Raw genomic sequence first — 27,439 nt, 5'->3', positions numbered from 1 at the left:
TTTCCTCTCCTCTCCTTTCTTTCCTCCTTTCATTGTATGCAGATCAAGCCCAGTCAAAGCCCGCTGCTGTCACTGGCAGGTCCCTCACGACGAGCGAGGACTCTCAAGTAAGTGCCCTCCCTCCTGCAGCCCCGCTGCGGGGGTGCTGCTCCGGGCTGCCCGTGTTGGCACCGAGCGCCGCGGGGCCGGGTGGCCGCCAGGTAAAGCTGCGGGGCTGCGGGGCGCCCATCCCGCCGGGAGCGGGGCCGGGAGCGGGGCCCGGAGCGGGAGCCATTCCCGTGGCCGCACGTCCCGCTCTTGGTGCCGCTCCCGGTGCCGTCCCCGGTGCCGCTCTCGGGGCCGCTCCCGGGGCCGCTCCCGGTGCCGCTCCTGGGGCCGTTCCCGGTGCCGTTCCCGGTGCCGTTCCCGGTGCCGCTCCCGGTGCCGTCCCCGGTGCCGTCCCCGGTGCCGTCCCCGGTGCCGTTCCCGGTGCCGCTCCCGGTGCCGTTCCCGGTGCCGTCCCCGGTGCCGCTCCCGGGGCCGTGGCCGCCCCGCGCCCGCCCCGCGCCGCCCTGCAGGGGGAGCCGCGGCAGCCGCGTCCTGCGCGGAGGCGGGAGCGGAGCGGGGCAGCGCCGGCACCGCCACACGGCTCCGGGCGCGGCCGGAGCGGAGCGGAGCCCCGAGCCCAGGTGGGTGAGGCCGGCGGGCCCGCGGGGAGGGGCGGCGGGGGCGCGGGGAGCAGCTCCCGGGGCGGAGCGGGACCTCCCGGCCGGGGCGGGCGGCGGGGCTCGTCCCGCTGGAGCATCCCGGGCGCGGCGGTCCCCGGCCCCGGCAGCGCGGCTCGGTTCCCCTCGCGGCGTCCGCGGCAGCCCCGCTCCCTCTCCTGCCCGTGCCGCGAATTTGAAAAGCGGCCGCCCGCCGCCCTCTCGGTGCGGCCGAGCCCCTAGCCCCAAGACGGCGCGATTTTGCCCTGCTGCCGCTTTCTCGTGCCCCGGCTCGGACGGCGTTTCCCCGGTGGAGCCGGTGCTTTTCACTCCGTGCTGATTCCCAACTGTCAGTCCCTCGACACACCCCCGCGCTCCAAGATGTTTGCTCCACGGATCTTCCCTCAAACATCAGGTGCTGGACTTTGCCTCCCTGCACCCAGCCCTCCTTGGCCCCTTCAGCAGATATTTGTGCTTAATCACGAAATAGTGATTCCACAGGAGCGCCCTTCATCCTGCAAACTTCTCTCTAGGGCTTTCAAAGGAGATCTCTATGCGCTTCCCAGCCGTGTGGAAGGGTAAAAGGCAGGGACTGAATAGATGGCTTCAAACCTGTGCGGTCCTGTCGCATTCCTTGCCCCCAAAAGCCCCAACTCTGCCTTATCTCTGCCGAGCAGCTGCAAGTTCCTCAGCAGAGTGAGTGCCTTTCCCTGTGCCGGGAGCGCTCAGCCCCGGAGCCCCCCGAGGGGCCTGTGGCCCTGCGCCGGGGGAGAGGGCAGCTGAAGGACAGCCGGCAGGCTGCGAGGTGTCTCCGGGGCTGTGGGCAGGGGGTGGATGCAGGTTTTTGCCCCGCCCGGGGCTCACCTGCCTTCACGGGGTGCCTGAGGCTGCAGGTGCGTTCCCATCCCGCTGTGTCAGTGCCGGCGCGTGGTGCCCAAGCCGGGGATGCTCCTGGGAGATTTTCTGCGTGGTTGTTTGTGTGGTCTAAGAGTCAGGGTCGCTTTATTGCTCTTTTGTGCCCTGGACTGTGTGAGTTTGGGGGGTCTCGAGTGCAGGGGGACTGCAGGCTTTGCCATAGCCTGAAAGGAGGAAAGGTGCTTGAGCACCTTCTTCAAAACTGCCTGGGGCACTGAGCCCACGAAAAGACAGGAAGGGTTAACTTAAAGAGAACAACATGAGTCACTTGGTAAATAGTTAATAGAATTGCTGTAACTACTTAAAATGATTTTCCTAAGCAGATGGCCAACTATTAGATAACTCGGTCTTTGGATGTATTTGTTTTCAGGTTTCTTATCAGGCTTGTAAGTCTCAGGCACATGTAACTCAAGAACTGGAGTAACTGATAAATTCATTCTTCTGCATGAGGAAAACTAACAGAGAGAGAAAGCGTGGTCAGCCCCTGAAGTTAGAGCCATGCCTGGAGCATGTTGCCCAAGTGAGGTTGAAAAAGATTAGATAAAGTGACCAGCAAGGATGTGAGAAATATTCCAATTGAGTTAGGTCTGTGGAGGAAATACCTTATTTTGAATCTCAATTAAAAAGTCAATGTAAATGTAATCACGTACCACAAAAACCCATGGAAACAAAATCTTGCCTAATGTGGCAAATAGATTAAATTCTGAATTTACCAGGAAAGCTGTGAACCTCTGAATTTGTAGAGAAAACATGTGGGTACAAACTGCAAACATGTATGTGTGTACATAAAATAAAAATGACCTATTGCAGGGTGTGAAAAAAAAAGCGAAAGGCAAGCAGGTCTCCTTTTTAATGGTGGCCATGTGGTACGTTTGTAATTTTCATGTGCATATAATCTGTGTCTCTCCACACGTATTTTTGTGCATAAAAAATAGAATCAGCATCACCCTGTACCAGGTCAAGGGATGTTGGCCCAATAATGATGTTTTTAGCCTCTGTCCTTCTATTAATGGCTGCAAAAGACACTAAAGGTCTGAGCTGGAAAGCCTCTGCCAGGTCTCCTATGTTGTGTTTGCATTTCTGTTTTTGCTGGTATTTTAATAGGATGTTTCCATAAGGGCTGCTACTGCTATTGCATTTGAATATAATCAACTTTCGAAAGCTCTTCATCTTTGTTGTTTAATCCTCAATGATGGATTTCACGTAGAGCCGTGTGGTTAAGTTCTCCTAAGAGCCACTGGGAACAGCTCAGCCCTGCAGAAGGTTTGGGGGGAATCTTTACTCTTCCTTTCTGTCCTGTCTCTCATAAGGGTCTGGTCCCCCTTGGTCTTGAGCCTGGCTGCTTTCCCATCTTGTGTCGAGGGAAAGCCTCTGCCTTTACCACTTCCTTTCTGCCTGGCTGACTGATGGCCGTGTGATTTCTTGTCCGTACAGGATGTTTAAGCTTTCACAGATTTCCCACCATTTTCATTACGCTTCAGGTCTTCACTGGGGTTTGACATTTCTGCCCACACGAGCTGGGGACAAGGCACAGTGTGGGGAAAGTCTCTGAGCTCTGCACAGCTGGGAGTGAGGTGTTCTCCATCCAAAGGCCGGTGCCAACATCTCCCTTGGTGTCCTGCAAAGTTTGTCCTTGTCTTCAGCTCAAAACAGATTCTGGCTCTGCTTGTTCATTTTCTCATTTGATCTGGATTGCGATTAACTCCCAAGGTTGTTCTTTATTGTGTGATTTCCATCTGAAAATGGAGATGGGCTATTAAACTTTTTTTTTTGTTTTTGTTTTTTTTTTTTTTTTTTGTTTTTTTTTTTGTTGGACTCTAAAGTAAAAACCAGGGAAGAGATCTTGAGCTGTGTGTGAAGGAATCAGAGAAGATCCTCACGAGGAGGATTATTCCCTTTTATCAGCTATTTGGTATTTAGGACCAGAAGGTTTGGTTTCTTCATGGACCATCTTCAGGTTTTGCACAGTGCACCTGAGCAGCCTTGATGAAGCTACTTGAACAAAATAGCACCAGTTCCTTGCCTCTCTTCTCATTTCAAAAATGCTGAGGCAGCTGCCACTTAATGAGATGCTTTTGTGGTTGAACATTGAGGGTTGGACTGTTAGGGGTGAAGAACTGGCAGCATTCTGTCTTGGGAGGGCAGGAGGGTCTGGGCAGATGCACAGAAGGTGATTTAACCTCTGAAGGCTTCAATTCCTTTTGTAGTCAGAAGATGCCTCTCCCTTCACAAAGGTTGCATCTGTATCAGGAATAATTATTGGTTGTATTGCGCTTTTTTTTTTCTCTGCAGTAAATCTCTGTAGATCGGAATGGACAGATGGCACATACAATTCTCAATTATGGAAAATATCCTTAAGAGGCACTTGGAGGTCATCTAATCCAGACCTCTGCCCAAAGGCAGGATCAGCTGTGGATTTGCCATTCCTGGCATCTTTCTCTGTCCTGCTCCTAAGACCTGCAGTGGAGACTCCTCACTTTCCTGGTGTGCAGGAAATACCCTGATGTCCAGCTTAAAGCTCCTTTGATCTAACTTGTTCTCCATCCTGACAACAGTGGGCAACCCACAGACAACCAGCAAAGAGTATTTCAAAGAACTTCACCAAAAGTTGATATTTGGTATATGTGAGTGGCTAAAGGTGTGATCTCTTTCATTCCTCAACCTGAGTCCTGGGGCTCTTGCTGATGGGATTTTAAAATTTATTATTTCTTTAAAAGTTACACATTTCAAGCCCGAATAAAGTCATTTTATTACCGCTACAAATGCAGCTGTAGAAGGCAGGGTTTGAAAAGAAATGGCAGCCACAAGACAAATTGTATTTATCTTAGATGGTAAGTCAGGGGCTGCATGCAGTAGGTTTATCACTATCTGACAGGTAACAAGATAAAGTCCAGGTGTTACACAGGGATGTGGAAAGACTTGAAACAGGAATAAAGAATACTTTACAAAGCATTTTTAGGGAACATTTGCAAACAATGCATCCGAGACAACGGAGAAGTGAGCAGGGAGGGAAACTTCTTGCAGGGATGATTTGATCCAGGGACCGGGGGAGGGAAAGGCATTGCAGGGGATGAGGGAATCTTCCTGTCCCCCTGTGATACAAGGAGAGGAAAGGGGGGTTTTCCTGGAGCTTTGGAGACGTGACGGGTGACATGCTGGGCTCCTGTCTGTGTGTTGATTAGCATTTGTGATTGCTCCCAGTTCCAGGGGGGAAGGCACTCCGGCATTCCAGTCCTTGCAGCTTGGGGCTGTTTTATCTGCGGCACGGCGTTCCCTGTCTCCCCGTGCCCGGTGTTGGGAGCTGTTCGCAGCTCGCCGGGGGGGTTTGGCTGCTGGAGCCTCTCGGAGCCCGGCCCGAGGCTGATCCTGTCTGAGCATCCCCCGGGCAGGGCAGGAACGCTGCTGAGCAGAGCGAGGTGCAAGCCTGTAACGCATCCCTTCGGGAATGGTGAGGTTTGCAGTTTTCCCGGTTGGAAGTTTCCTCATTTAGTATTCAGACCTCAGAGTCTCCTCTGTTTTTCTCCTGGCTTTGCTTTGTTGGGGACGTTTTGGTTTGGGTTTGCACTGTTGTGTTCTCCTCTTGCTTCTTGTCTCCCCTTCCCCTCCCCTCCCCTCCCCTCTCCCTCTTATTTTTTCTACCTAGGGCAGCAGAAATGTTTCTGCTCTTTCTGCCTGTTCTCTAATGCAAATCCCCCTTCTTGTACCGGGAAACTCCTCTACAAACAGCCCTATCATTTTGGTCATTGAGTTTTCCCCAATAGAACAGGATTGCCAGATCCTGGTATGAATCAGCTGTTGAGCTTAAGGATTTAAGGGAAGTAGGTGGTTCAGTGTCATATTCTGTGATAATAACAACTTTGGTTTCAGTATGAGAGCCACAGACTTGGGCACAGACTGGGATTTTCCATAGGAAACATTCCCCTGGATAAAAGACAGCTAAGAGGTATGTGGCTTTTTACTAAAATCTTCAGAAGAGAGGCACGTGATTGAAATTGATTTGAATAATTACAGTTTCCACATACGTCCAATGCACAGATCAGTGCCCAGGTTCAATGGGACGGTGGAAAATCACATCAGGCTGACCTGGGCTGGCACCAGCACCATTACAGCTCCTGGAGCATGTGCGGGGAAGCACACTGATGTTTAAAAAGTTTGTAAAACGCTCTGCAGCCCGGATTTTGGCAAAAAAATGATCTGTGCTGATGGCTGACTAGTCAGGAATAATCTGGGACTGTTTCTGATAATCCCAAAAGGCAGCTCCTCTTTAGTGGACCTTTCAAAACTGAGGTACCTGACTTTGTCAAACACCTAACAAACATTAATACTTCCTTTTATGCCATCCTGTGTCTTACGAAATGTTGATCCAAACGTTGCTTGACCATTATGATTCATCCTTGTTAACTTTCCCACCCCATTCCTAAAGGGAAATCTTCCTTTTCCTCCTTGTAGCCACCATTCAGCCCAGCTGTATGATTACAGCAGGCAAGAGATGGACACAGTCCATGGGGGAGAAACCATCCTAAAGGCTCGGGGATATCTGTTCTGAGCACCTCCCCGGGATCCATCTCTGCTTGACTAACAGCTTCTGTGTTGGGAGTCAAAAGTCAGTCCCTAAGGAATTTGCCTTGGGGGTCTTTTTCGGATTATCCTTGTTTGGCAAGGTGTGAGGATCTTGGTTGTCAGGAATTTGAGAAATGATCGCAGGTTTCTTTACAGATGGACCTTTTGTGTGATATCTTGTTGTGCAGAGACTGTAACATGTCTCAAGTTTTCAGAGGACAGAAGGGCCCTTTCCCAAGGCTGGTGGAGGGATGTGCTCTAGCGGGGTCCTGACAGCTGCTCTCTCCTTTCTGCTCCCTCTGGACAAGAACATCAGCCCGTGAACGGCCAGCAAAGGCAGCGAGATGTTTTCCGAAGTGATTTATGAACGGCTGCAGGTTCTCCGGTGTGGTGGCTGGATGCAGAAGGACTGGACTCAGCGGTGAGGAGTGTCATTTCCCCAGCAGCTCAGTGCTCTCCCCCGGCCCAGCAGCGGCTCCGGTGCCGGCGGAGCAGGAAGCGGGAGCGGTGCGGGGCCGGCGGAGCAGCGGATGCGCCCTGACCGCAGCTCGGGGGCTGAGGAAATGACACAAGGGCTTCAGAGCCCTCGGAGCACGGCTGAACACTCCGCCAGCAGCAGCGGGGACAGTGGAAAGTTCGTAATAAACGGCCTTATAAGCAAGGACTCGGGGATGCAAACAGTCCCTTTGAGTAGCTCCAGGTGATAGTGTCACCTCACAAGGGTGACAGCAGCGTGGCGCAAGTCACGGCAAAGAGGAGAGGGAATGACCAAGTGAGGGCAAGTGGCCTCGGGGCATCATCAGAGCATCAGCTCCTTATCCGCAGAGGGTGGCAGAGTCCTAAACATGTCAGAAATAGCTTTGAGGCTGCGACAGAAGCACTGACGGGACGGTGAGGCTGACACTGAGCACCTGACAAAAAGGAGGAGGGAAAGTTGCTGGAAACAAACTCAGGGGAAAGAAAATTTGTAATTGTGGGTTCTGCCTGCTTTTGGGATGAACAGTGGCGTACAAAGCTTTCGTCAGGATAGGGAAGGACAGCTGGGGAATCCTTTTTTCATGGAGAGAGATGGTAAGAGTTACATTCTTTCTGCTGTAGAGGGATGTTGACCTGCTGCAACAGCTCTCCCTGCACTGGGGTGAGTTTTTGTTTCACCATCAGAGTTCATGCAAACAGGCAGCCCGCAGGACAGCGCTCCAGGGAGCAGGGATCACGGGCCGTGGTGGAGAGAAATCCTGTACTTAGAGAAGGCAAACGGGCTTTGGGAATAAGTGGATAAAAATGCAAGAAAACGAACAGATGTACCCAATTCTCGACAGCCTGTCTGGAAACTTCATACAGAAATGAGAGGCAAACTCACATCTGGAGAGAAATCTACTCTGTTATTTTAAAATCAACCAGAATGGACGCATTAGCAATATGATAAATATCTTCAGAGAAAATTCTTCCCTTGCCTGTATTCCTCAGTGGGTCACCTCTTCTTTATATCCTGTTTCCTCATTTCTTTTATTTTGTCCTTGAAGGAAATGCTCCTCATGTGTGAACACAGCTGGCTTTAGTGAGGCTGTGAGGAGGCAGAGTTTGAGTTGTTCCCTCACACAGGAAAGGAAAACTGGCTCCTCAGAGACATTGTGGATGATATTGGCAGTAGTAACTTGTTTCTGGTCATGGTACATGGTTTTAATTATGCTTTTTTACTTGTCTGCCTTATGAAAGCTTATCCAAATGCTCTTTTTTTTTTTTTTTTTTTGTATTTTTTAGAAATGCCACCATAGATAAATGAACATCAGCCGTCCTGAGTACAAATAATTTCCTCAAAAATCCAACATGTTTTGGTGTCTTTTGGCAACATATCATGATGCCTGCTGCTGCCCAGCGAGACTTTGGTGAGCACCGGGGAGCTGTTCTCCCTTCTGTTTGTTTGATCTGGCTTATTTAACTGCTGGTCATTCATCCCTACTTAGTTTTGCCCTCCTTGGCTTTTTGTGACCATTAGAATTGGAATAATTACTGTGAGGTTTGTTTTTTTTTTTTCTTGCTTTTAAACATTTATAACATCCACTTAGGAAAAAAAAAATATGGTCAAATGTGTTCTGTTCTAATCTTCCGCTACCACAATAAAAATGAATCCACTTCTAGCACTTGGAGGGTAGGAGGCAAAGCTGCAATATTGGTTTGGGATTAGCCATTCCTGACAGAAAGCCCATCTGTGTTACAACCTTTGCTTGTTCTCCAGTGGGATTTCACTTTTGGGGCAGTTTTTGGTTTTAATTTCTTTTTTCTAATGGGCATAAACAGGAGGAGAAGGGAGGCACAGGACCGGCTGGCAGGGTGTGGTTTTGTCCCGGTTTCGGTTGCTGCCACTGAGGCAGCAGTCCGGCTATCTCTGGTCAATCAGTCGAGATTTACACCCAGGTCCACCATGCTTGTTGCTGGAGTACAGCCTCCCTTCTTGGCCTGGACTGCAGCAGGGATGGAAATGTGAAACAGGATTGTTGCCCCTCTTTCCCGTTTTTTAAACTGAGAGACAAAGTTCAGGCACAGTACAGGTCTCTGAAGAGCCATTTCTTCTGCCTTTCACAAGTACATGAAGGGAAGGGTTTAAGTCTCAGAGGGCTGTTGCTTTCCTGTAAGAGGGGATTACACCAAATTTAGCAAAGCTGAAGCTCTCATTTTACTTATTATTTCAGGAGAACTTGCAAAGCCTATCCAGAAAGCTCATTACCCCACTGTAGGTTTATATTACAGCACACTTCACTTCCCAAGAGGAGACAAAGTCTGTTCTTCCAAAAATCCTTGGCCTTGCATTTTTGCACTCAGAGCATCAGTGGCTCAGATGATATTTTGGATAAAATTTGAAACGGTGCCTGGAGGGGTCAGACTGGCACGTGGAGCTCCTTGATAGAACAAAAATTTCCACTCCTGCCCTTGTTCTGCACTTGCAAGGGTGTCCACACATTGCCAGGGCCTCCAGGGAGGGCTCAGGGAAAGTGCGAGTGCTCCAGCTACCTGAAAACCAAGACCATGGTGTGCTGATAATTTTGCCTGCTTTGTTTCACTCGCATCCTTTGTTAACAAAGAGCAGTCTAGAGGGAAATAGTCTATTATTAATATTTAATTTCCTCCTATTACTGTAAGCAGATGACCTAAAAGATCATTTAGGCAGCAGCCAATAATAAAGCAAAGAGAGGAATCAGAAAATGTACGTCTTGGTTAGGTGGGTGATGCCTCCTTCCTCCTCTTTCCTGCCCCACCCAGCCACAGCTCCTCATCCTTGCAAGGGAGGCGAGGCTGAGGATGCTCCCCACAGCTGTGTGTGAGCAGTCAGGGACCCGGGGAAGCTGCTCGACGTGAAGTATTCAGAAAATACCCAGCTACAGAAGGGAAGCCCTTGAGCAACACAGAGAAGTGCTCCTGCTGCACTCCCTATCGTTCTCCCCAAAGGACACCTGTTTTCATTATGTTTTACAGCCCCGGTTGTTTTGCAAATTTGCGTTCTGCCCTTGAGCACATTGGCTGGTTTATTGTGACTCGATCCTCTGAAGTGGCGGGGGAGAGACAAGATTTCTTGGAGTCTTTGATTTAAAAGATAGGGAGATTCTCTTTGAGCTGAAGGGATTTCAAAGAGAGGATAAAAACTGACAGGCATCTCCCCCTCCAGGCTTTGGAAAGTAGGAAACAAACGATTTAGCAGCACCAATTTTTCTGCTTAGGGCCATGTGTGAATTCAAGGATTTTCCCTAAGGGAATTAGGTAATCTGCATGCGGCCGGTACCTGCGAAGGGTCATGTTGTCAAAGGGAAATGCAAGATTGTGATCTGTGGAATGAGCCTTGACGAACACCCTCCCTGGCCCCCCTAAGCTGCCTGCTGCCTCTGCTGCCCCATCCCAGAGCAGACACAGAGCCCAGCCCCTCTGGGGCCCGGGGAGCTGCAGTCTGTCACCTACGTGCCCACAGACTGTCCTGGGTGCCCTGAGGGCTGCTGATCGTCTGGAGGTTTTGCTCATACGTGAGAGGAGCTGTCAAACTGAAGTGTCACAGGCCCTGTGAGCCTGGCAGGCACGGAGGGTGAGTCTGCTCTGGACCAGCTGACGGAGGCGGCCAAACCCTCCCAGAGCGGGCTGGACTCAGCCTGGAGGGGACAAGAGCAGGACATGAGCCTGTCTGAGGTGGGTGATCTGAAGCAAGCGGTGGCCAAGGGCTCAGCTCGATGCTTTTGGCACTCAGGAGGGAGAAGGGGCAGCGCCTTGGTCCAAAGTCAACTGGAGATGCCAAACCAAAGCTTGCTTAGGCTCTGCTGGTGAGTGGCTTCATGGGAACGTGCTGTGCAGATGCTTTATTGAATTTTCAAGCAGGAGTTTCTCATTGGGACTGAAATATGAGAGAGAACAGAGTGTTCCAAGTCACTACAAACGAACAGAGCACCAGGTTTACAGGTTTGTGAATGACAAAAAAGGTTTATTTAATAATGGGGGAAAGGCCGGAACACAGCCCGGGGTATCAAGAAGGAATTAACAAAATAAAACAAGGGCTTATGAAGAAATACTAATTGTGGCTGTCCAGCCTGTTGGGTGATACAGGCTATTTTTCTTAAGTTTCAAGAAGCTTGCCATGCTGATCCCTCAAGGGCCTGAGATGTTAAATATACACTTCCCCAGTGAGTAAAGCAGATTGTTAATTAATTTTTTCTTATTAGACCTGATTGCTGAGCCTTTGGGTCTTGCATGAAGTAGACAATTCTACAATAAATTTCATTTTGCCTCTGGATCGATGTCATCTTCTCTGGGTGGTCTTCATTTCATTTTGTCCCTGTGCAGTGAATTTCTAGCTGTATAAGCAGAAAGACCGAGCCTGATCTTGTTCTAAAGCAAGTCGCAAATGCTCCTGAAATGGAGATTTGTTGTGTCAGGTGAGCACCACAGCAGCTGACCCTGTGAGAGAGGAATGAGGAGAGGTGGGTGAGCTCAGGGTGAACGTGAACCCTCCCTGCCTGTGGCACATTCTGGCAGCAGCAGGTGAGGCTGGGGCTGTGTGGCCAGTAATTGCTTTTTCTAATTGCTTGTCAGTGGCTACTCAGCGGCGCTGAGGCAGAGACAAAATGTTGTTTTGTCGTGGCTGGGACACCTGCTCAGCTCCAGCCATTTCTCCCCTGAGATGTGCTGGCTCTGCAGAACTCCGAGTGTTTTCCGGCCATCTGAGAGCAGAGGGTGGAAGGACATGCTGTCCTTTTCTGGACATAACATTCCCATTGCTTCAGAATAAATGGCTGGGGCTTGGGATGAAGAATCAGGCCGCTGTTTGTGTAGAGAGATGGGAAGCGAGGGACAAACAAATTCAGAGATAAATATTCAGATTTAACATCGGGCCATGAAACAGTCAAAGTAGAAGGCTAAAAGCTCTGTTGTGTCAGAAAACAGCGTGTGATGTAGTCATTAAACTTCGCATTCCAGCACTGTGCTTTTTCAGGTTCAGGCAGAGGTGCAGGAAATTTCGGCTTTGTGCTGAGCCACTGATTTGTGCAGAACCTCCACAGTGAAGTTTGTAACTTTCCTCCACGTCCTGCTGGAGTTTGAGACGAGCCATTGAAAGAGTCAGGTTAAACAAAATGCATCTCTAGGGTCGGTATGGATTCATGACCCTACTGAAGGGAGCTCTCAAATGGGGAAGAATATCCAGTAATTTTGCTTTGATGCTCTTCACTGAGGTATATGAGCTGTGAACATGATGGGCCAGAGCAGCACAGCAGGACTTCAGATAAATCCTCTGAGCATCAAGGTTAAGGTGCCCAGGGCTTCCTTCAGTTCTTCTGACTCCATCTCAGAGGGGCTGCTGGGGGAATTAGAGTGGCTTTAGCAGTAGTTTTGGCCCAAATATGCCAGAGTAATTTGCTAATTTTTCTAAACTTGGCCTGGCTCTGGAGTTTGAACGTGCTCTTGTCCTGCACAGTGAGGTGGGAGCCTGTGGGAGGTGTGTGCTCCCAGCCTGTCCTGCTGAGGGCTCAGGGGCTCACACCCACCTCAGAGTCTCAGGCACAGCCATGTCCTGCACCCCCCTTCCTCTTAGGAGCCTGTTTTGCCCACTGCTTCCTTTGTTAGGTTGTTTTTTCCTCCTACCAGCTTTTTCCTGTCTTTTTTCCCTCCCTTCTTGCTCACACACGTACACTAAGCATTGTTTATTTCTCATCCTGCCCCTTCTGTTCTCTCTGCCTCCAGATCTTCTGTATTCCTATCTTATATTAATTCTAATCCTCTTCCCTGGAAGCTGGGCTGGAGGTTGAGGTTTCAGTATCACTGCTTTGAAACAAACCTGTTGGGATTTGTAATGGACAAGCAGATGCTTGCAGAGGCATATCACTGACATCCCTGAAATCCAAGAAAGTAAAAGCCATCTTTAGGAAGTCACTGAAAAACTGGAGGCTTTGCTGCAGGAGCATAGGCTATAGAGACTTCTTGGGGTTTTTCTTCTTTAAAAAGATTAAATGGATGATCTTTATCTTCCTCTTAATGGCTAGATCACACACTGATCTCTTCTGTTGATTTCTTCTGCTAAAACCAAACACAGAAACAAGATAGCTGAAGGTAGAGAAAAGCAAAGGTTTTGAACCATGTCCAAACCACCACGAATCATTCACTTTCCTTTCAAATGCAGCATTAGCAATAGAGCTCTAAATCAATGAAAGGTCTAAAATTAGATTATATTCCTGAGATCAGATGTGAATCACAAGTTAATAATATTTTCTTTTATTATCACTGTCTTTACCCTTTTATTTTACCCTGAGAAATTAGGTTTCTGACTTGAAAAACAGAGAGAACTGTGAAGGCATCAAACCCTGATGGGTGAGACCACACCAGATCACCTGTGGACGGGGCTCAGAAATCTTGGGGTTTGGAGGTTCATGTTGCATCCAAAACTGAGCTTGGTGATTTATCAGTTAGTGCCGTGTTCCTCTCTCTCCTGGCCCTCTGATGTATCAAGCTGTTTCTTAAATTAATGAGAAAATATTATTGCTAAAGCTTGCTAAATAAGGTTTGCAACCCACTCTGGAAGTGACAGGTGAGGACAGCAAGCAATTATCTCTTGACTGTGGCACAAAGCTCAGGGAATTGTGTTTTTTAGCTGAAACCGTGGTGAAACGCACCCACATCTGAAGCAGAGGTACCAGGTGAGCTGCAAGGGCGTGCAGGTGATGTGGATCTGTATAAAATGCAGCTGCAGGACTGTTTCCTCACAAGCAGCACCAGCTTTAGTCCCAGGGCTGCGTGCAGGACACTGCAGGAACTCAAACACAGCCCTGAGCTGTGACATTGGCATCGTGCCTCTGTGTGTGTTTCTGGGAGAGGGGTGTTTGCGTGGACGTGTTGCTGGCTGGTTGTAGGTGAAGGATGATGCTGTCCTGGATGCAACAAACACTATGGACAGTGCAGGTGTCGTGAACAAATGGTTTGCTCGTAGGATACAGATCTACCTGAACAAAAATGATGGAGCTGCAGGAGGGGAACCTGCAGAGACCCTTGCAAAGCGTGTGCACGGTCAGCAGGGATGTCCTCGAAGATGTCCCTGTGTGGGACCCCTTGAGCACTTCTCCCTGCCATGGATCTTGTTCCAGCGCCTGCAGACACGGAGGCCAGCCAGGTGTGGCCCCAGAGGGGTGACCACACGCGCCAGCAGCGCGGCTCCCCTGTGAACGAGGGCTCATGGCCTTGCAGAGCCGGGAATTGCTGCAGCAGTTTGGTGGCAAAGCACGTGAGGGTGGGCAGCACGTGATGGCTCAGAGCCGGTGTTTGTGACCACAGGGAGACAGGTGTGTGTGAAAGGCTCCTCCACCTTTCCTCTGTGCAGCCTCAGCACTTGCCAGGACACAATTAGTGGGGCTCTCGTGTTTCAGGGCGGGCTATGGAGCAGCTGCTGAAGTGCCAGCTCACTTGGTAGCCTCGAAAACAAAACGTCCCTTGTTTCTCATCACCGCTGTGAAACGCTGCCTTCCCGGGCTTGGGCTTGGCCCTGCAGCTTTCAGGATAGACAAAATGTGAGAATTTTGCCAACAATGTATTCTTCTAGGTCTGTTTAATATCCGTTATCAATTTAATGTGCCGCTTTAATGAGATTTTGCTTTCTCCATCTCCTCCATAGAGCTGATTACTTAGTGGATGTGGTTGGTGTTTTCTTTTCTTTTTAGAAAGGAGGAAACTGCAAGTGAAGAAGTTTCATGTTTGCTTCAGCTGAAGAGAATATTTCCCAAGTCCTGGCGGGAAAAGGTGAAAAAGAGGACCAGAGGATGTTGCTAGTAGGTATGGAGATGACAGGAAGCCATGACTAGAAGGGAGATTGTCAACAGGAAACAAAGCACCGGAGCTGATGTGACACTGCTGTACAGTACAGCTGCTGTGCTGCACTGCCTGCTGCACTCTGAGGCCTGGGGAGCACTGTGTGTCTCCAAGAGAGACTCTCCTGTCCGTTTGTCTGCTGGAGTTTGAATTATTCTGCACCTGGTTGAATCCACTTTGCTGGAGCTGGCAAACCCTGGGCTTTTTTTTCTTGACACCAGCTACTGTAAAGTCCTTGAACAACTGTGGGGAGAAAAACGTGTGTGTGAGCAGCCTTCCTGGGCTGGCAGCCGAGCACCCCACGGCCCCCAGGCAGCTTTTGGGCGTCTTGGCTGTTCAGTGCTCTGCAGATATGAACGCTGAGCTTTGGGGCTGGTTGTTCTCACCATGCTAGTACATGGGAAGGACGACTTCCTCTCAGACATAGCCTACATCATCCTGGAGCTGATCATCGCCGTGCTGGCCATCCTGGGGAACATCCTGGTCTGCTGGGCCGTCTACCTGAACAGCAACTTGCAGAACGTCACCAACTATTTCGTGGTGTCCCTGGCTGCTGCTGACATTGCCGTGGGTGTGCTGGCGATCCCCTTTGCCATCACCATCAGCACTGGCTTCTGTGCCTTCTTCTATGGCTGCCTCTTCATTGCCTGCTTTGTCCTGGTGTTGACTCAGAGCTCCATCTTCAGCCTCCTTGCCATCGCCATCGACAGGATCATTGCCATCCGAATACCCCTCAGGTGAGCACGGGCTGGGCTGGGCTGCTGAGGGCTCCACAACCCCAAAAATGTCCGGAGATGAATCAAGGAAGGAAAAGTTCAATGAAGATCAGTGCTTTTTCTCCTGTATTTTGAAAGCAACTTTTCTAGGTCCTAAAGTCTGCCTTGGCTGGTGGATTTTCTGGCTGCTTCCTTTTCCTGTTCTCCGGTGGTGGGTGTCCATGGCATCACAGAGGTGCTGCCTGGGAGCTGCCACTCCATACTTGGGCAAACTGTGCCCTGAGCTGCAGCCAGTGGCACCAGAAGGAGGGTGGAGGGCAGAAAAGGGCAAGGTCAGCTTGCCCCCCTCCCTGTGGAAGGTGTAGCAGCAGGGCTGGGGAAGGGAGGTGGGCTTTTCTCTCAGGGGTCCATTAAATGTGAAGGGAGAAGCAGCAGCAGGCTACCAAGAAATGGGCCTTAGGGAGATTCGGAGTGGCTCAGGCACTGCCCCTGGAAGCACAGCACAGGTTGAAGGTGGAGGCTGCAGACGGGGGTTTTGTGGTCTCTGCAGTTTAAAGACAGAAAAGGACATTTTAACGACTGAGCCTGGCTGCTGTGTGGTGTGCAGCCAGGGAGGCTGACACGGGGCAGGGGAAGTTTTGCCCCACACACACAGAGGCTGCTGCTCAGGTCAGTTTTGCAGGAGCAGGTTGCTGTGGTGGGCTGTGTGTGCCCGTGGGCGCGAGGCAGCGTTGCTGTGACAATGCTCCGAGTCACTCACTGAGCTCCAGAGATGGAGAGGAAGCCCCTGGAGAGGCTGCTGCAGGAGAACTGTAGGAGTCTCCTTCCTTCCTGTCTCATCCTTAGGAGGATGCAGCACGCTCTCAGGAGTGGAGAGACCGCCTTCGTCTCCTGAACAACCAAAGTGGCTGAAAAAAATGGAACAAATTTCTGGTTTTTTGAGCTCTTGAGTTTGAGTCTTTGGATATCCTCACTCTTCTTGAGCTTAAATCACTTGTGCTGATCTGTACAATTTAGTCCTGTCTCTTCTGAATACTTTGGTCATGCAGCACTTATGTCAATTAACACAAACCTCCTGTTCAAAACCAGACTGGGAGCCCTGGAGAGCGGAAATTGCCTTTCCATGTGGACCAGTGCAGCCAAGTCTTTCCTGAAGCCTCACCTCAGCAAGTTTGTGCTGCTGTAACATTGCCTTTAGTGGGCAGTTTCCAAACCCTATTGGTCACACCTGTTACAGCCTCTAATTTTGATGCAGACATAAGGAATAACGGTTCCATTCCATTGCAGAGAAAACTTTGCCAATAATGGTTACCCATAAACTGGACTGTCTCCACGTTTCTACAGTTCTGCTGTAGATGATTTCAGTTTAAAAACCAAAATAATGATAAATGGTACAAGGAAACATGTAGAGCAGCCCCTGGGAGCTGCCTCTGAAATGATTTTGAGAAGGGCTGATGTCTTGATTTCATCTCTCACAAGCTAACTCTGAGGATGTCTGCTGACAGTTTAAGCACTCTTATTGCTAGAGGATGACTTGCCAGGAAAGGGATTTTAAAAATCTGGATTTCTGCCCACGTTTTGGGCTATCACTGTAACTATATTGTCTTGAAAATGTAATTTCCTGGAACAGCCAAGGTAGAGAGTCTTTTCAAAAAAAGCAGACTACATCAGTGCTGGGCACGGCACCGGTTTCACTATCTTGTTTTGGAAAAAACAGAGCACACCCTCTTCCTCCCCAGGGACAGAGGGACTGACTGGATGCAGAAACCCACAGGTAAATCCATGGGCTCCTCCTCCTCCCTGTCCTCTGCTCGTTTGTCCTTTTTCAGCAGGAGTGATGAACTTGTCAATTGTGTTTCCCCTTTAGAATTTATGGAGGAATAAGCTTTAGATTTATAGCCTCAGACATGCTGAGAAAATGAAAGCTGATTATCCGAAGAGGGAAATGTGATATAATTTAGACTGCCCACATCCTCACGTTTTTTTCTTTCACTAATACCTGTTTGTCTCAAAAATGGGTCCAACAATTTGAAGGCAAGTTCTGCCACTAACACTGAGTTGCTTTCACCCCATTCTTTAACATCTGGGAAGGGCCCTTCTCCTTCTCAGATGACATGAAAGGCACCACCAGGTATTCCTAATATCCATTTGCTGAATCATTAATAAACCAGACTTCCTTCACTCCAGTGAAACCAAAAAGGGCCAAACCTGTGTTTTATTCTTCTAATTCCCTTTAAATATTTCATGTCTGATTTGTCCTAATGAAGGGAACTGCATATGTGGATGTGTATTCGCATAAATGAAATAAAAATAAACTGTCAGTACTAAGAAGGCAGAAGAGTGGGTTTTCTGATACTGCTTGGTTCTGGACCCCTCAGTACATTATTAGGTACTTTTCAAATTATTTTTCTGTGGAGAAGAGATCCTCCTCCAAAAAACTGCAATGAGAAAAGACATTTACAGGTGAAATTTTAAAATGGATAAAAACTAATTTGTGAGTATCTTATGTGTTCTGCCTTTCAAACAATTGAAACATTTTGTAGAATTTGGTTACTTTTCCACAAGTTCTCAAGCACTCTGCTGAATTCTGTCAGCTTTTCTACAAGGGTAACACTCTGCAAGTTGCAGTAAGGCACTCCCAAGGAAAGGAGCCCGAGCCATTGTTCGGTCTAGGACAAAACGAGGCAGGTCCCTGAAAACCTGCACCGGCTAATATCAAACCCCCAGGTGCTCTGAACAAAACTGGCTGTGACTCTGAGCCCCAGGACGGAGCCCTGGGCCAAGAACAATTGCTGCTTTCCAGGCTCTGTGGTGCCAGCAGAGCTCCGTGGGCACCGTGCCCAGCCACGTGCTCCTGTGCAGGCTTTGGTGTAAAGACATTCCCAGGGGAAGGACAGGTAGCTCCAACACACTGCAAAGAGAGGGGAAATTCTCCTTCCTGCAGCCAAACAGAAAAGTTTGCTGAGGTTACTGAGGCTGCTGCTTGCTCTCTGTGCTGGATTGAGGCACGAAACCCCCAGGTCACACAGTGCCAGCTGCAGGCCTTTCCCTCTGCTGGAAGCTGTTTTTACTGCTGCGGTGCTTCTCCGGGGAAACATTATTAAGGTGCAGTTCCCTGGTGTTTGGAGCTTTGGGACTGATTTATCCCATGTGGTGGTGATTTAAAGTGCAGTTCTGAGGTGGCGCTGGGATGTTTTTCTGCCAGAGGACATGAAGAACTTCTCAAAGTCTAGGAGGAATAGGGGAGATGAACACCAACCCTGAATGAAGTATAGGATGTGCAGGATGGATCTCTCTTTGTGCTGAGAACAGCCTGTTTCAGTAGTTGCTTTAATTTCCTAGGGTTTCCTTCTGAAACGCTCATGTGAGCATCTAAACCAATGAACCAGGGTTTTAATGTTTTATTGTCACTTTGAGCCATATGTGGACTCATTTCTTCCCCTGCTCACCATAAACCTTTTGGCTTTATGGCAGGCATTTCCTACATATGCTCATGTTAAATAGCTTTAGGGCAGGTTATGTGAGAACAGAGTAATTCCCCTCCTTCTTTTAACATGGGCACAGCTTTGAAAGCAGTGCCTTCATGGCCTGCACAGAGGTTGCTGTTACCATGGTTTTATTCAGGAAGCTGATCACTTCATGAGCAGAACTGTTTGCCCATCATTCCTGCTCCTGCTCCTTAGAGAAGAGATAATGCTGGGCACCTGTGTCCACCTGTGGGACTCACCTCCCCGGTCTCCACAGCATGGACAAACACCAGGGTCAGCTGGTACCTGGCAATGGAGGAGGAAGGTTCTGGACTGAGGGGTTTGGGAAAGGTTGCTTAGTTGGTACATGTGAAGGTCTCAGTTGGATTTCTTGCCCTGACACAGATTTCCTGGATGATCTGGGATTGCCAGGATTTCTCATTTCCACACAGATGTGATGGGGATTGAACATCCTGCTTGGTCCTGGCCCTGGTGGCTGCAGCTGCCCGAGGTGTGGGCTGATGAGTGGATGTGTTTGGTGAGCAGCGTTTTGTAGCGATTTGTTAAACACCTTTGAGCAGCGCTGGAATTCAGATCAAAGCCCGCAGCTGAGCACAGGCATTCTGGGTGGTGCAGTAAAGGTGCCTGAAAACTGCTCCGCACCTGCCAGAGGATGTGCAGGGCTGTCCACCAAAGGAGGGTTTGCAAGACAAGCAGCAGGATGGCTGGACACTGTGACGGTGAGTTAGGCCAGCTACAGATCATGCAATGTATTGAAAGATTTTTACTTCTCCCTGAAGACACTCTGGGCAGACTACCAGCTCTGTCTTCCACCAGTCTCAGAGACTCTGCGCTGGAGTCTTTGTCTTCATGGCACAGCACTTAGCCCAAGGACCCAGAAGAGGCCCATCCACAGCCGAGTTACTCTGGGCAGCCCAGAGGAGCTGTACATTCACCAAGGGCAGCTGTTCTCCTGCAGTCACTCTGCCAGCTGGCTGGTTGGGAGAGCAGCAGGGCAGGTGGAACTATTTTGGGGAAAAGTTTCACATTTTCATGTGTTTGCAAAAGTTGGTTTAGGTTTTTAGAGGAGGCAGGTGACTCTGTCCCCACACCCAGTGCCACCATGAGCATCCCTGTGCTCTGCTCTCATATCCTTTGAGTCTGGAATTTCACAAGCAGAAGTGGTTGTTTGTGTAGCAAGTGTGTTATTTCCAGGAAGCAGAACTGCTGGTGCACAGACAATCCAGTGCTGTCTGGACACATCAGACATGCTGCAAAGTCACCTGCCAGCTGTGCAGAGCATGGGCTGCAGGTGTGACCAGCTCCTTTCAGCAGCTTGTGTCTCCTGCACGGTGCCAGCTGCTCCCAGGAGAGGGGATGTGTCTGGGAAGCCCTGAACTTACCCTGCATAGCTCTGCAGCACTGAGGATATGGAGAGTGGCTTTGGCCTGGCTGCTGTGAGCCTGGAAAGATACTGAGACAAAGTACACAAAGATGTACACTGAAGGCATTGCCTTCAGTGACATCTCCAAGTGGCTGAGAGAAAAGAGTCCAGGAAAGCCCAACTGGACTGTAGCACTCCCTCAGCCAAGTCACTCAGAGGTGCCTCATGTAGATCCTAGAAATAAAGCTCTCCTAAACAAATTAACACTTCTCAGTGGGTACCTGGCCAACACAAGGCCACCGGCTATGTCAGGAGATGCTGTGAGCTTTCCGTCCTGACCCGGGGAGATCCTGACAAGGTGCTATGGACATGCACTCCGGCACAATGCACTGCAGCGGGAAGCTGCTCGGGTTTCTGAAGCCTTGTCAAGCTCCTTGCATGGGAATCCCCGGAGGATAAGAGGGAGGGGGAAGTGTGTGTGTGTGGGGGGGGGGTGTTTTGTTTGTCTGGAGCAGTAGTGAATATATTTTTAGTGGAAGGGAAGGGACATCTCTAGTCGTGGGATAACAGCTGCACAATTTCAAAATTCCTCTGACGAGATGTAGCTAATTCCGGAGCTGCAGGGTTTTGATGGTTGTGTTTTTCGGTTGTTGGTGATTTTTTTTTTTTCTGTTTTGGTCTGGTTTGTTTGGGTTTGTTTGTTTTGTTTGGTTTGGTTTGTTTTGTTGTTTTTCCAAGCCTCAAGGGCCTCCAGCCACTCTCTTGCTCCCCGAGTGTACATTTCAAAGCACAGATGCTGTTTTGATGTGTTGATGAGGTCTGAATGGAGCAGCTCTCTGCTACCATTCATGCCGTGCCCTTTGCATCCTTTAAGCACTGGGCAGGATCCACTAAGTGCTGGAAAAAACCTTTTCCTCCCTCAGAATCGGCTGAATTCCTTCCTCATTTCTGGAAGGGCAATTTAGGTGTGTTTTGCGTGCTGGGAATTGTGCGGTTGGCTCCCGTAACCACTCACTCTTTTCTGGTTTTGAAATGCGACTGAGAAAGGGAAATTCAAGCCTGATGGATCTTGTTTTTTCCAAGGCCCGTTGTCAGGGATTTAAAGCATGTGCAGGATCTCCATTCTTTACTGTGCAAAAGCAGCCACTCTTCTTGCCTGTCTTGAACTTGTGTTGGGATAGGAGCATGAACCTGTGGGAGTAATTATTTCACTGGGAGATGGAAAGATTTCTGTGGTTTGTTGTATTATTTCTTGTCATGTTTGTTTTTGGAGAGAATCCTGGGGACAGAGGGAGAAGGAGCACAGGGTAAACACTGGGAGCCCAGCGCTACCGTCCGATCACAGACACACGGGGTCAAACGCAGTGTGGGACCCACGCTGCACAATGTGGGAATCCGGCCATCTACTTTCCATGCTGAGCATTACCCAGGGAAGGAAATTGCATTGAAATGTTAAACTGCTGCCCTAATTTACATTTTCAGAGGGAAGGACTGGTGGAGTCAGCTCAGGACTCGCAGTAACCTGTGAGGCCTTGGAAACTGGCTGAAATTCCAAACAAACCAAGTCTCCACTGCACTGTCGGATTCTTACCATGTCGCTTATTGTTTCTTTCAACAGATCTTGGAGAGTTTACTGTTAAGAGCACTGGCTTCAGGCAGGCATCAATACCTCCTCCACCACTGAGGTCCCTTTGGTGTGTGCAGTGCAGCCCACGGCACACCTGTAGTCAGAGAATTGTCCTCAGCTCAATTCCTCCTTTCTGAGAAAGACATGGGGTCGACTTAGCTGGGCTGGTGAGGAAAACTGCTGACTTGCCTCGGTTATTTCAGGAAGGTTGGTGGTGCTGGTCTTCCTGAAAGTGCCATTGAGGAGAGAGTGAGGTGCCAGGCAGGCAATGCCAGCCTGGCTGCTGCAACTGAGCCGGCAGGATTTCCCTGGAGCACACCACAATGTGGACGCAGGGCTGGTGGCACTGTGCCTCCAGGTTCTTTTGGACTGTTTGGTTTACAGATCTACCGCAAGACAGACCTAACAATTCCATGCTAAAAGGCCGCTCCTTTGCCAGGAAGGAGACACTGCCTTAGCCTTTGGCAAGAGACCCACAGTGGTCTTCATCACGAGGGTCGGAGCAGTGCTGTTGGTTATCCAGGCTGCAAGATCTATGTGCATGCCCAAGTGGACTGGTGGGGTGAAGGAGCACAGATGAAAACTGAACTGATTCCCCTGCTTTTCTGTCAACTATTCACTGCTAAAGGAAAGGGGAGGGAAGTAGGTGGCAGTGTCACCATGTCCTTGGTGTGCTGCATTGGTTCTGCACATCAGTGCAAAGGCCTCTCGGATGAAGCAGGTGCTTTTCTCACTGTTTTCTGGAACGTGGGGCTGTCGCCCTGATTCTTTAGCCTTCTGATGACTGTTTACATATTTCTAGCGGAGTCTCTCATGAATGTAACATAAACAAGTAGATTGTTTTCATACCAGTCTCTGATGGACTGGTGAACTGACCACTAGGGTCAGAAAGGTGTTCCTCTCATCTACCAATCCTTGACCAAACTCCAAATCCCATTTAAATCACAAATGATAATAAACTCTTTCTTTCTCTGCTCACCTCTGAACCTGAGTGAGTGTGGTTCTTTCGTGTCCCTACCGGCGACACGGGGCCATTGTGAGGTTGTGTGGGTGCCAACAGCTTGTTGAATGCCACCAATATAACTCCCATCTTCTCTGCTTTCCAGGTACAATGGCTTGGTGACCGGCTCCCGAGCCAAAGGCATCATTGCCATCTGCTGGGTGCTGTCCTTCATCATCGGCCTGACCCCAATGCTGGGGTGGCACAAGCGTGCCCAGATCGACGACCCGGGTTCCAACTGGTCCTCTCCCATCAACTGCAGCAACAGCATGGTGGCGTGTCTCTTCGAGGCCGTGGTCACCATGGAGTACATGGTCTACTACAACTTCTTTGCCTGTGTGCTCCTGCCCCTCCTTCTCATGTTTGGCATCTACTTGAAAATCTTCATGGCAGCCCGGCGGCAGCTGAAGCAGATGGAGAACAAGATGGTACACGGGGAACGCTCCCGCTCCACGCTGCAGAAGGAAGTGCACGCAGCCAAGTCTTTAGCCATCATCGTGGGGCTGTTTGCAGTCTGCTGGCTTCCACTACACATTATTAACTGCTTTACCCTCTTTTGCCCAAACTGCGCCCACGCTCCCCTCTGGCTGATGTACCTGGCTATTATCCTGTCCCACGCTAACTCAGTTGTAAACCCCCTAATTTATGCCTACCGCATCAGGGAGTTCCGATACACCTTCCGGAAAATCATCAGCCAGCACATCCTGGGCCGCAAGGAGCCCTTCAAGGCGGGAGCAGCCAGCTCCAGGACTTCCACCCACGGCGGGGACGCAGAGAACGCCAGCATACGGATCAGTGAGTATGCACTAGAGGTGTACACCAACGGGGAGATCCACAGGGATCCCGAAAAGCAGGACTTAAACAAATGCAAAGCTGGCTTGGAATGGCACCAGAATGGAAATGCTCTGGACTTGGAGACAAACGGGCATCTCCCACACTCCTGCAAAAATGGGATTCTCTCAGATGCATGCCTGAACAGGGAGCGTCACAGTGAAGAGCTATTTGATGCCCAGGTGTCTTACTCAGATCTGGAAAGAGCAGCCTTTGCTGCAGCTGATGTTTCCTGATGAGACTTTCGAAGTTTTCCTGGTAGAATTATTTTTTTTTCCATTGGTGACCTCTGCCATGGCAGAAAGGGAGGTTGGGGGGCGGGGGGAGAGCAGTGTATTCAGATCGCTGTGGAGAAAGGGGTCCATATCCAGGACTATTGGATGATCCTAAATACCAGACTGGAGAAAAGCCAAGAGACCACTGAAGTGGACAAAGGAAGGAGGGACACGTTACCCATCAATGACCTGTCACCAAGAGCAGTGCCAAGGCCGAGGATGGCATTCCAAGTTCAGCACTGGGAGACTGCTGATGCAGGGGTTTCGGGACACTGCTGTACTGTGCCTGTGGCTGAGTGTTGGTTTCGTGTCTTTACCAATGGAAATAGAAGCGTGGCTGTGGAAGTATTCCCTGAATAACAAAGAGCAACTGGGAAGGGCCTCTCAGTACTGTGGCCCTGCAACAAGCAGAAGGGGAGATAGCAAAATCTGTCATCGGGAAGGATGCCAGGAGCTGCTCGGAGAAGGAAGGGATTTACCTGATGGGAACTCTGGATACTTTCAACCATGGCATTTTGTCTTTCAGTTTGTGTTTTTAAAGCTTATACTGCAACAGGTTGCTCAAATGTTTTTTTGCCACGTGATGACCAGGTTACTTTACGTGAAGTTATAAAAGATGGGCAAGAACTCACATCCGTGCCCTGAGTGCTCAGTGTTCCAGATGCACATGATGGCAAATATCACCTCTTAGCGCTCCACTTTGTCCAACAAATCACCAAAGCTGAGCCCTGCCGAGGATTTCCCCTGGCAAAAGGGCTGTCAGCAGGACGTGGTGCTGTGGGCTGTCCTCAGGGCAGGGCTGTGAAGGGCTGTGGGTGTGTGAGCTCTTGGCAGGCTGGTGGCACTTTCTGCTTTCTCCCTGTCTCTGTGCTTCTCCTCCCGAGCTCCTAGAATGCAAATTCTTTCCATGGCCCCAGACGTGTGTGAGGGGAGGCAATATTCCATATTTCAGTCATCTTCATCCTCACCCAACAGGCTGAGGGACTTCTTTCTTCTTTCTTGGGATAGAGAGCAACCCACACACATACCTTGACCTAATTTTGAAATTCCAATGACCTTTATTTAAAAATCTTTTCTCCTGTGATTTCAGTTTTTTCCTGTGAAGGCTGATGTGTCCCTGGTGGTGCAGAGGCCAACAGAGCTGGGCCTGTCTGGTTAGAGGATGCTCCTGCTCTGAGAAGCTGAAAGGTGTCAGTAGTATTGGAACTCAACTTAGAAACTGCAGTTTCTACTTTCTGTAGAAGAGACCAGGCAAATTTGTGCTGCAGCAAGTGTACACACTGCTGTGGTTTGTTGCACAGTTTGTTTCACTGCAGTTTGGTAATTTTTCTGTGTCACAACAAGTCTAGAAGCTCAAGGATAGCAGAAAACCACATCAGCTTGAATTCTACCTGAGGATTGTCTGGGTTTTGTTTCTCAGACAAATAATCCATGTCCAGTACTACCAGCCTTCTGGAGAGACAGGCAGTAGTGGTCCTACTGGGAAATGAAAAGTCTGGTACTTTCATTCTTTCAGTCTTTCGGGGATCTGAAGCTTATTCCCTAGCTGAAAACATCACAAATATCCTCTCCCAATCTGGTTCCTCCTCTTGTCTGTCCACTAACATTTCAGAAGCCAAGGGAAACTGGATTTTCATACTTGAGGAAGAGCAGGATAGGTTTGCATGTTCTTATTCCATGTTTATTTTATATATTGTGAACTATTAAAATGAAAAATTAGTTTTATTTTGAGGGGAATTTTCTTTTTGCCAGTTTCCCTACATGCACGTGGGGAGAAGTTTGTGATGCTGAATGTGTTTGAGCATGTAGCTGCTGCAGGCTAGCACAAAGCTTACTGTGAGATGGATAAAAAGATGTGGCTGTCCACCACAGCCCTTAGCAGAAAGACTGGCCAGTTTGTAAAACAATAGACTTCGTGGTTTAATTGAGCTGCTGCTTTCTTGGCAGGGCTCTTCCCCACAGTCTGACGTCAGAGGAGAGGATTATCACTCCAGCACCATTAAGGAACACGAAGCCATTTCCCTGTGACTGACGTCACAGGTCGTTCCTCTGTAGGGTGACTCGGGGTCTCGTTACTCTTGATCCTTCTTGATGGAATATTTCTGTAGGTTATTGGTGTGATGGCTTCTCTGACCTCCTGTAACAATGGCAGAGGAACTCAGGAAAATGGGGGGCTGCTCTCTTCAGGCCTCAGCTGGGAGCTGAAATGTTTCTAAGAATAACACAAGATTACATCCGGCACTCATGTCAGTAACAATTAGGTCCACGAAGACCCAGAGCAGGGAGGGAAGTGTGGGAAAATGCCAGCATTGCTCATGTGCTGACACACACGAGTGCAGAAGTGTTGCCTGTTGAGCCTTAGCTGCCATGGTAAAGGGATGGTTTGCACTGCACTGGATCAGACTTTCAGCAGTTAGTGTGGATTGGTTGCTTTCTATTGTTTCCTGAGCATCTCCACACTTACTTATGGCAGTTTCTTGCTTGGTTGCCCCAAGAATCAAGTTGATCTGTGTTGATGGACACACTTAGGATTGTTCTGCTTTCCAGATTGCTCTGGAAAACTTTCCTGCCCAACAAGATCACCACGTGAGCTTACTGACTTTCCAGATGTCTCGAATTTAGCTCTTGTCTTGCTGCTTGAGCTGCCCCCAAGTGTATCCAGTCCCTTTCAGTACTGGTGATCCAGACCTGAAGTGAAAAGAGTGTGTGAAGGGGGTGGGCTGTGTGCAGGAGGAAGGGCAGGGTATGGACAGGGTGGTTTGTGGAGCTGTCTGCAGCCACAGGAAGGGAGGGATGGCAGCTGCGCCACATGCCAGGCCTTCTGGCAAATGTGTGGCTGAGATGGACCCTCAGAGGATGTTTCTGGAGCAGCTGTTGGGGAGAGCAGGAGCTTTTTGAACATAATTTTGGACTTCATATTTCTTGTTTCTTAGGGATCATAATTTCAGGGCTTCCTGCTTCTTGGTTTGTTATCCTTAAAAAAAAAAAAAAAAAAAAAAAAAAAAAAAAAAAAAAAAAAAAGAAGCAATAGGTCCCATCAGTGAAGTGTGCTCTTTCTTTCTTCTGGCAGCTCTCCACTCTTGAGAAAAGTGCCTGCCTTCCAAACTTCATAGGACCACTCATATGCCCATTTTTCTTCCTGCTGGAGAACGTTTAGTTGATCCAGCTGTTCTGGTTAGACAAAGATGGTGCCAAGACAAAGGGAAGAATGAGGTGACAATCAGGAGAGGTTGGAGAAGACCTTCTTGGGAATTCCAGGTGCAGTGGGTCCAGAGAGCAGGAGCTGGGGTCAGCAGAGACTGTTTTCATTGAATGAGAACTTTTTGCTAAAAAAGTCTGAAGATGCACATAGAGATGTGGTGCTTCATTTGGCATGAGGGCATTCCATGAATTTCACCATTCCCTGAAGACTCTTAGGTTCAGAGTTTATTTGCTTTATAAGTTTTGGAGAAAGCAAAGTTTGATCATTGCCAGGAGTAATTTTGCCAGGAGTTCTTGGGGCTCTTCTCAATAAGGCACTGCTCTTTGGTGTGTGCAAATAAATGCACTTACAGCTGTATCCTGCAGAGTCCCTTTTGGATCAGTGATATGTCAAAGTTCTGTGCAAGCTTGAACTGCTGCTCTTGAACCAAGAAGCAATTTGGCATGGTGGGGCA

At 49.3% G+C, this 27,439-nt stretch overlaps 1 protein-coding gene across 3 annotated transcripts; it reads left to right on the top strand.

Moving 5' to 3' along the window:
- ADORA2A (adenosine A2a receptor) lies at positions 1 to 26,807 on the top strand. Of its 3 annotated transcripts, none has more exons than XM_066199575.1 (4): positions 1 to 107; positions 7,920 to 8,044; positions 14,336 to 15,220; positions 22,784 to 26,807. In XM_066199575.1, the coding sequence occupies exons 3-4, from the start codon at positions 14,871 to 14,873 to the stop codon at positions 23,742 to 23,744; spliced, it is 1,311 nt and encodes a 436-aa protein (XP_066055672.1). In that variant the 5' UTR covers positions 1 to 107; positions 7,920 to 8,044; positions 14,336 to 14,870; the 3' UTR covers positions 23,745 to 26,807. The 3 variants fall into 3 exon arrangements, with proteins under 3 accessions (XP_066055672.1, XP_066055674.1, XP_066055673.1); XM_066199576.1 differs by lacking the exon at positions 1 to 107 and adding an exon at positions 582 to 668; XM_066199577.1 differs by lacking the exon at positions 7,920 to 8,044.
- The last annotated feature ends 632 nt before the right edge of the window (positions 26,808 to 27,439 follow it).

This window comes from Chamaea fasciata, unplaced genomic scaffold, assembly GCF_029207755.1.
Source record: "Chamaea fasciata isolate MVZ Bird 193981 ecotype frontalis unplaced genomic scaffold, bChaFas1.0.hap1 SCAF_18, whole genome shotgun sequence".
Taxonomy (NCBI): Eukaryota; Metazoa; Chordata; class Aves; order Passeriformes; family Sylviidae; genus Chamaea; species Chamaea fasciata.
Note: the sequence above shows the minus strand (reverse complement) of the source record. Positions and strands in the feature narration are given on the sequence as shown.

What these genes read in the sequence shown, in the direction of transcription:
- ADORA2A (XM_066199577.1), top strand. Translation starts at nt 14,871, where the DNA reads ATGCTAGTACATGGGAAGGACGACTTCCTCTCAGACATAGCCTACATC. An exon ending in GCCATCCGAATACCCCTCAG is followed by an intron (nt 15,221 to 22,783) that starts GTGAGCACGGGC and finishes TCTGCTTTCCAG; the next exon opens with GTACAATGGCTTGGTGACCG.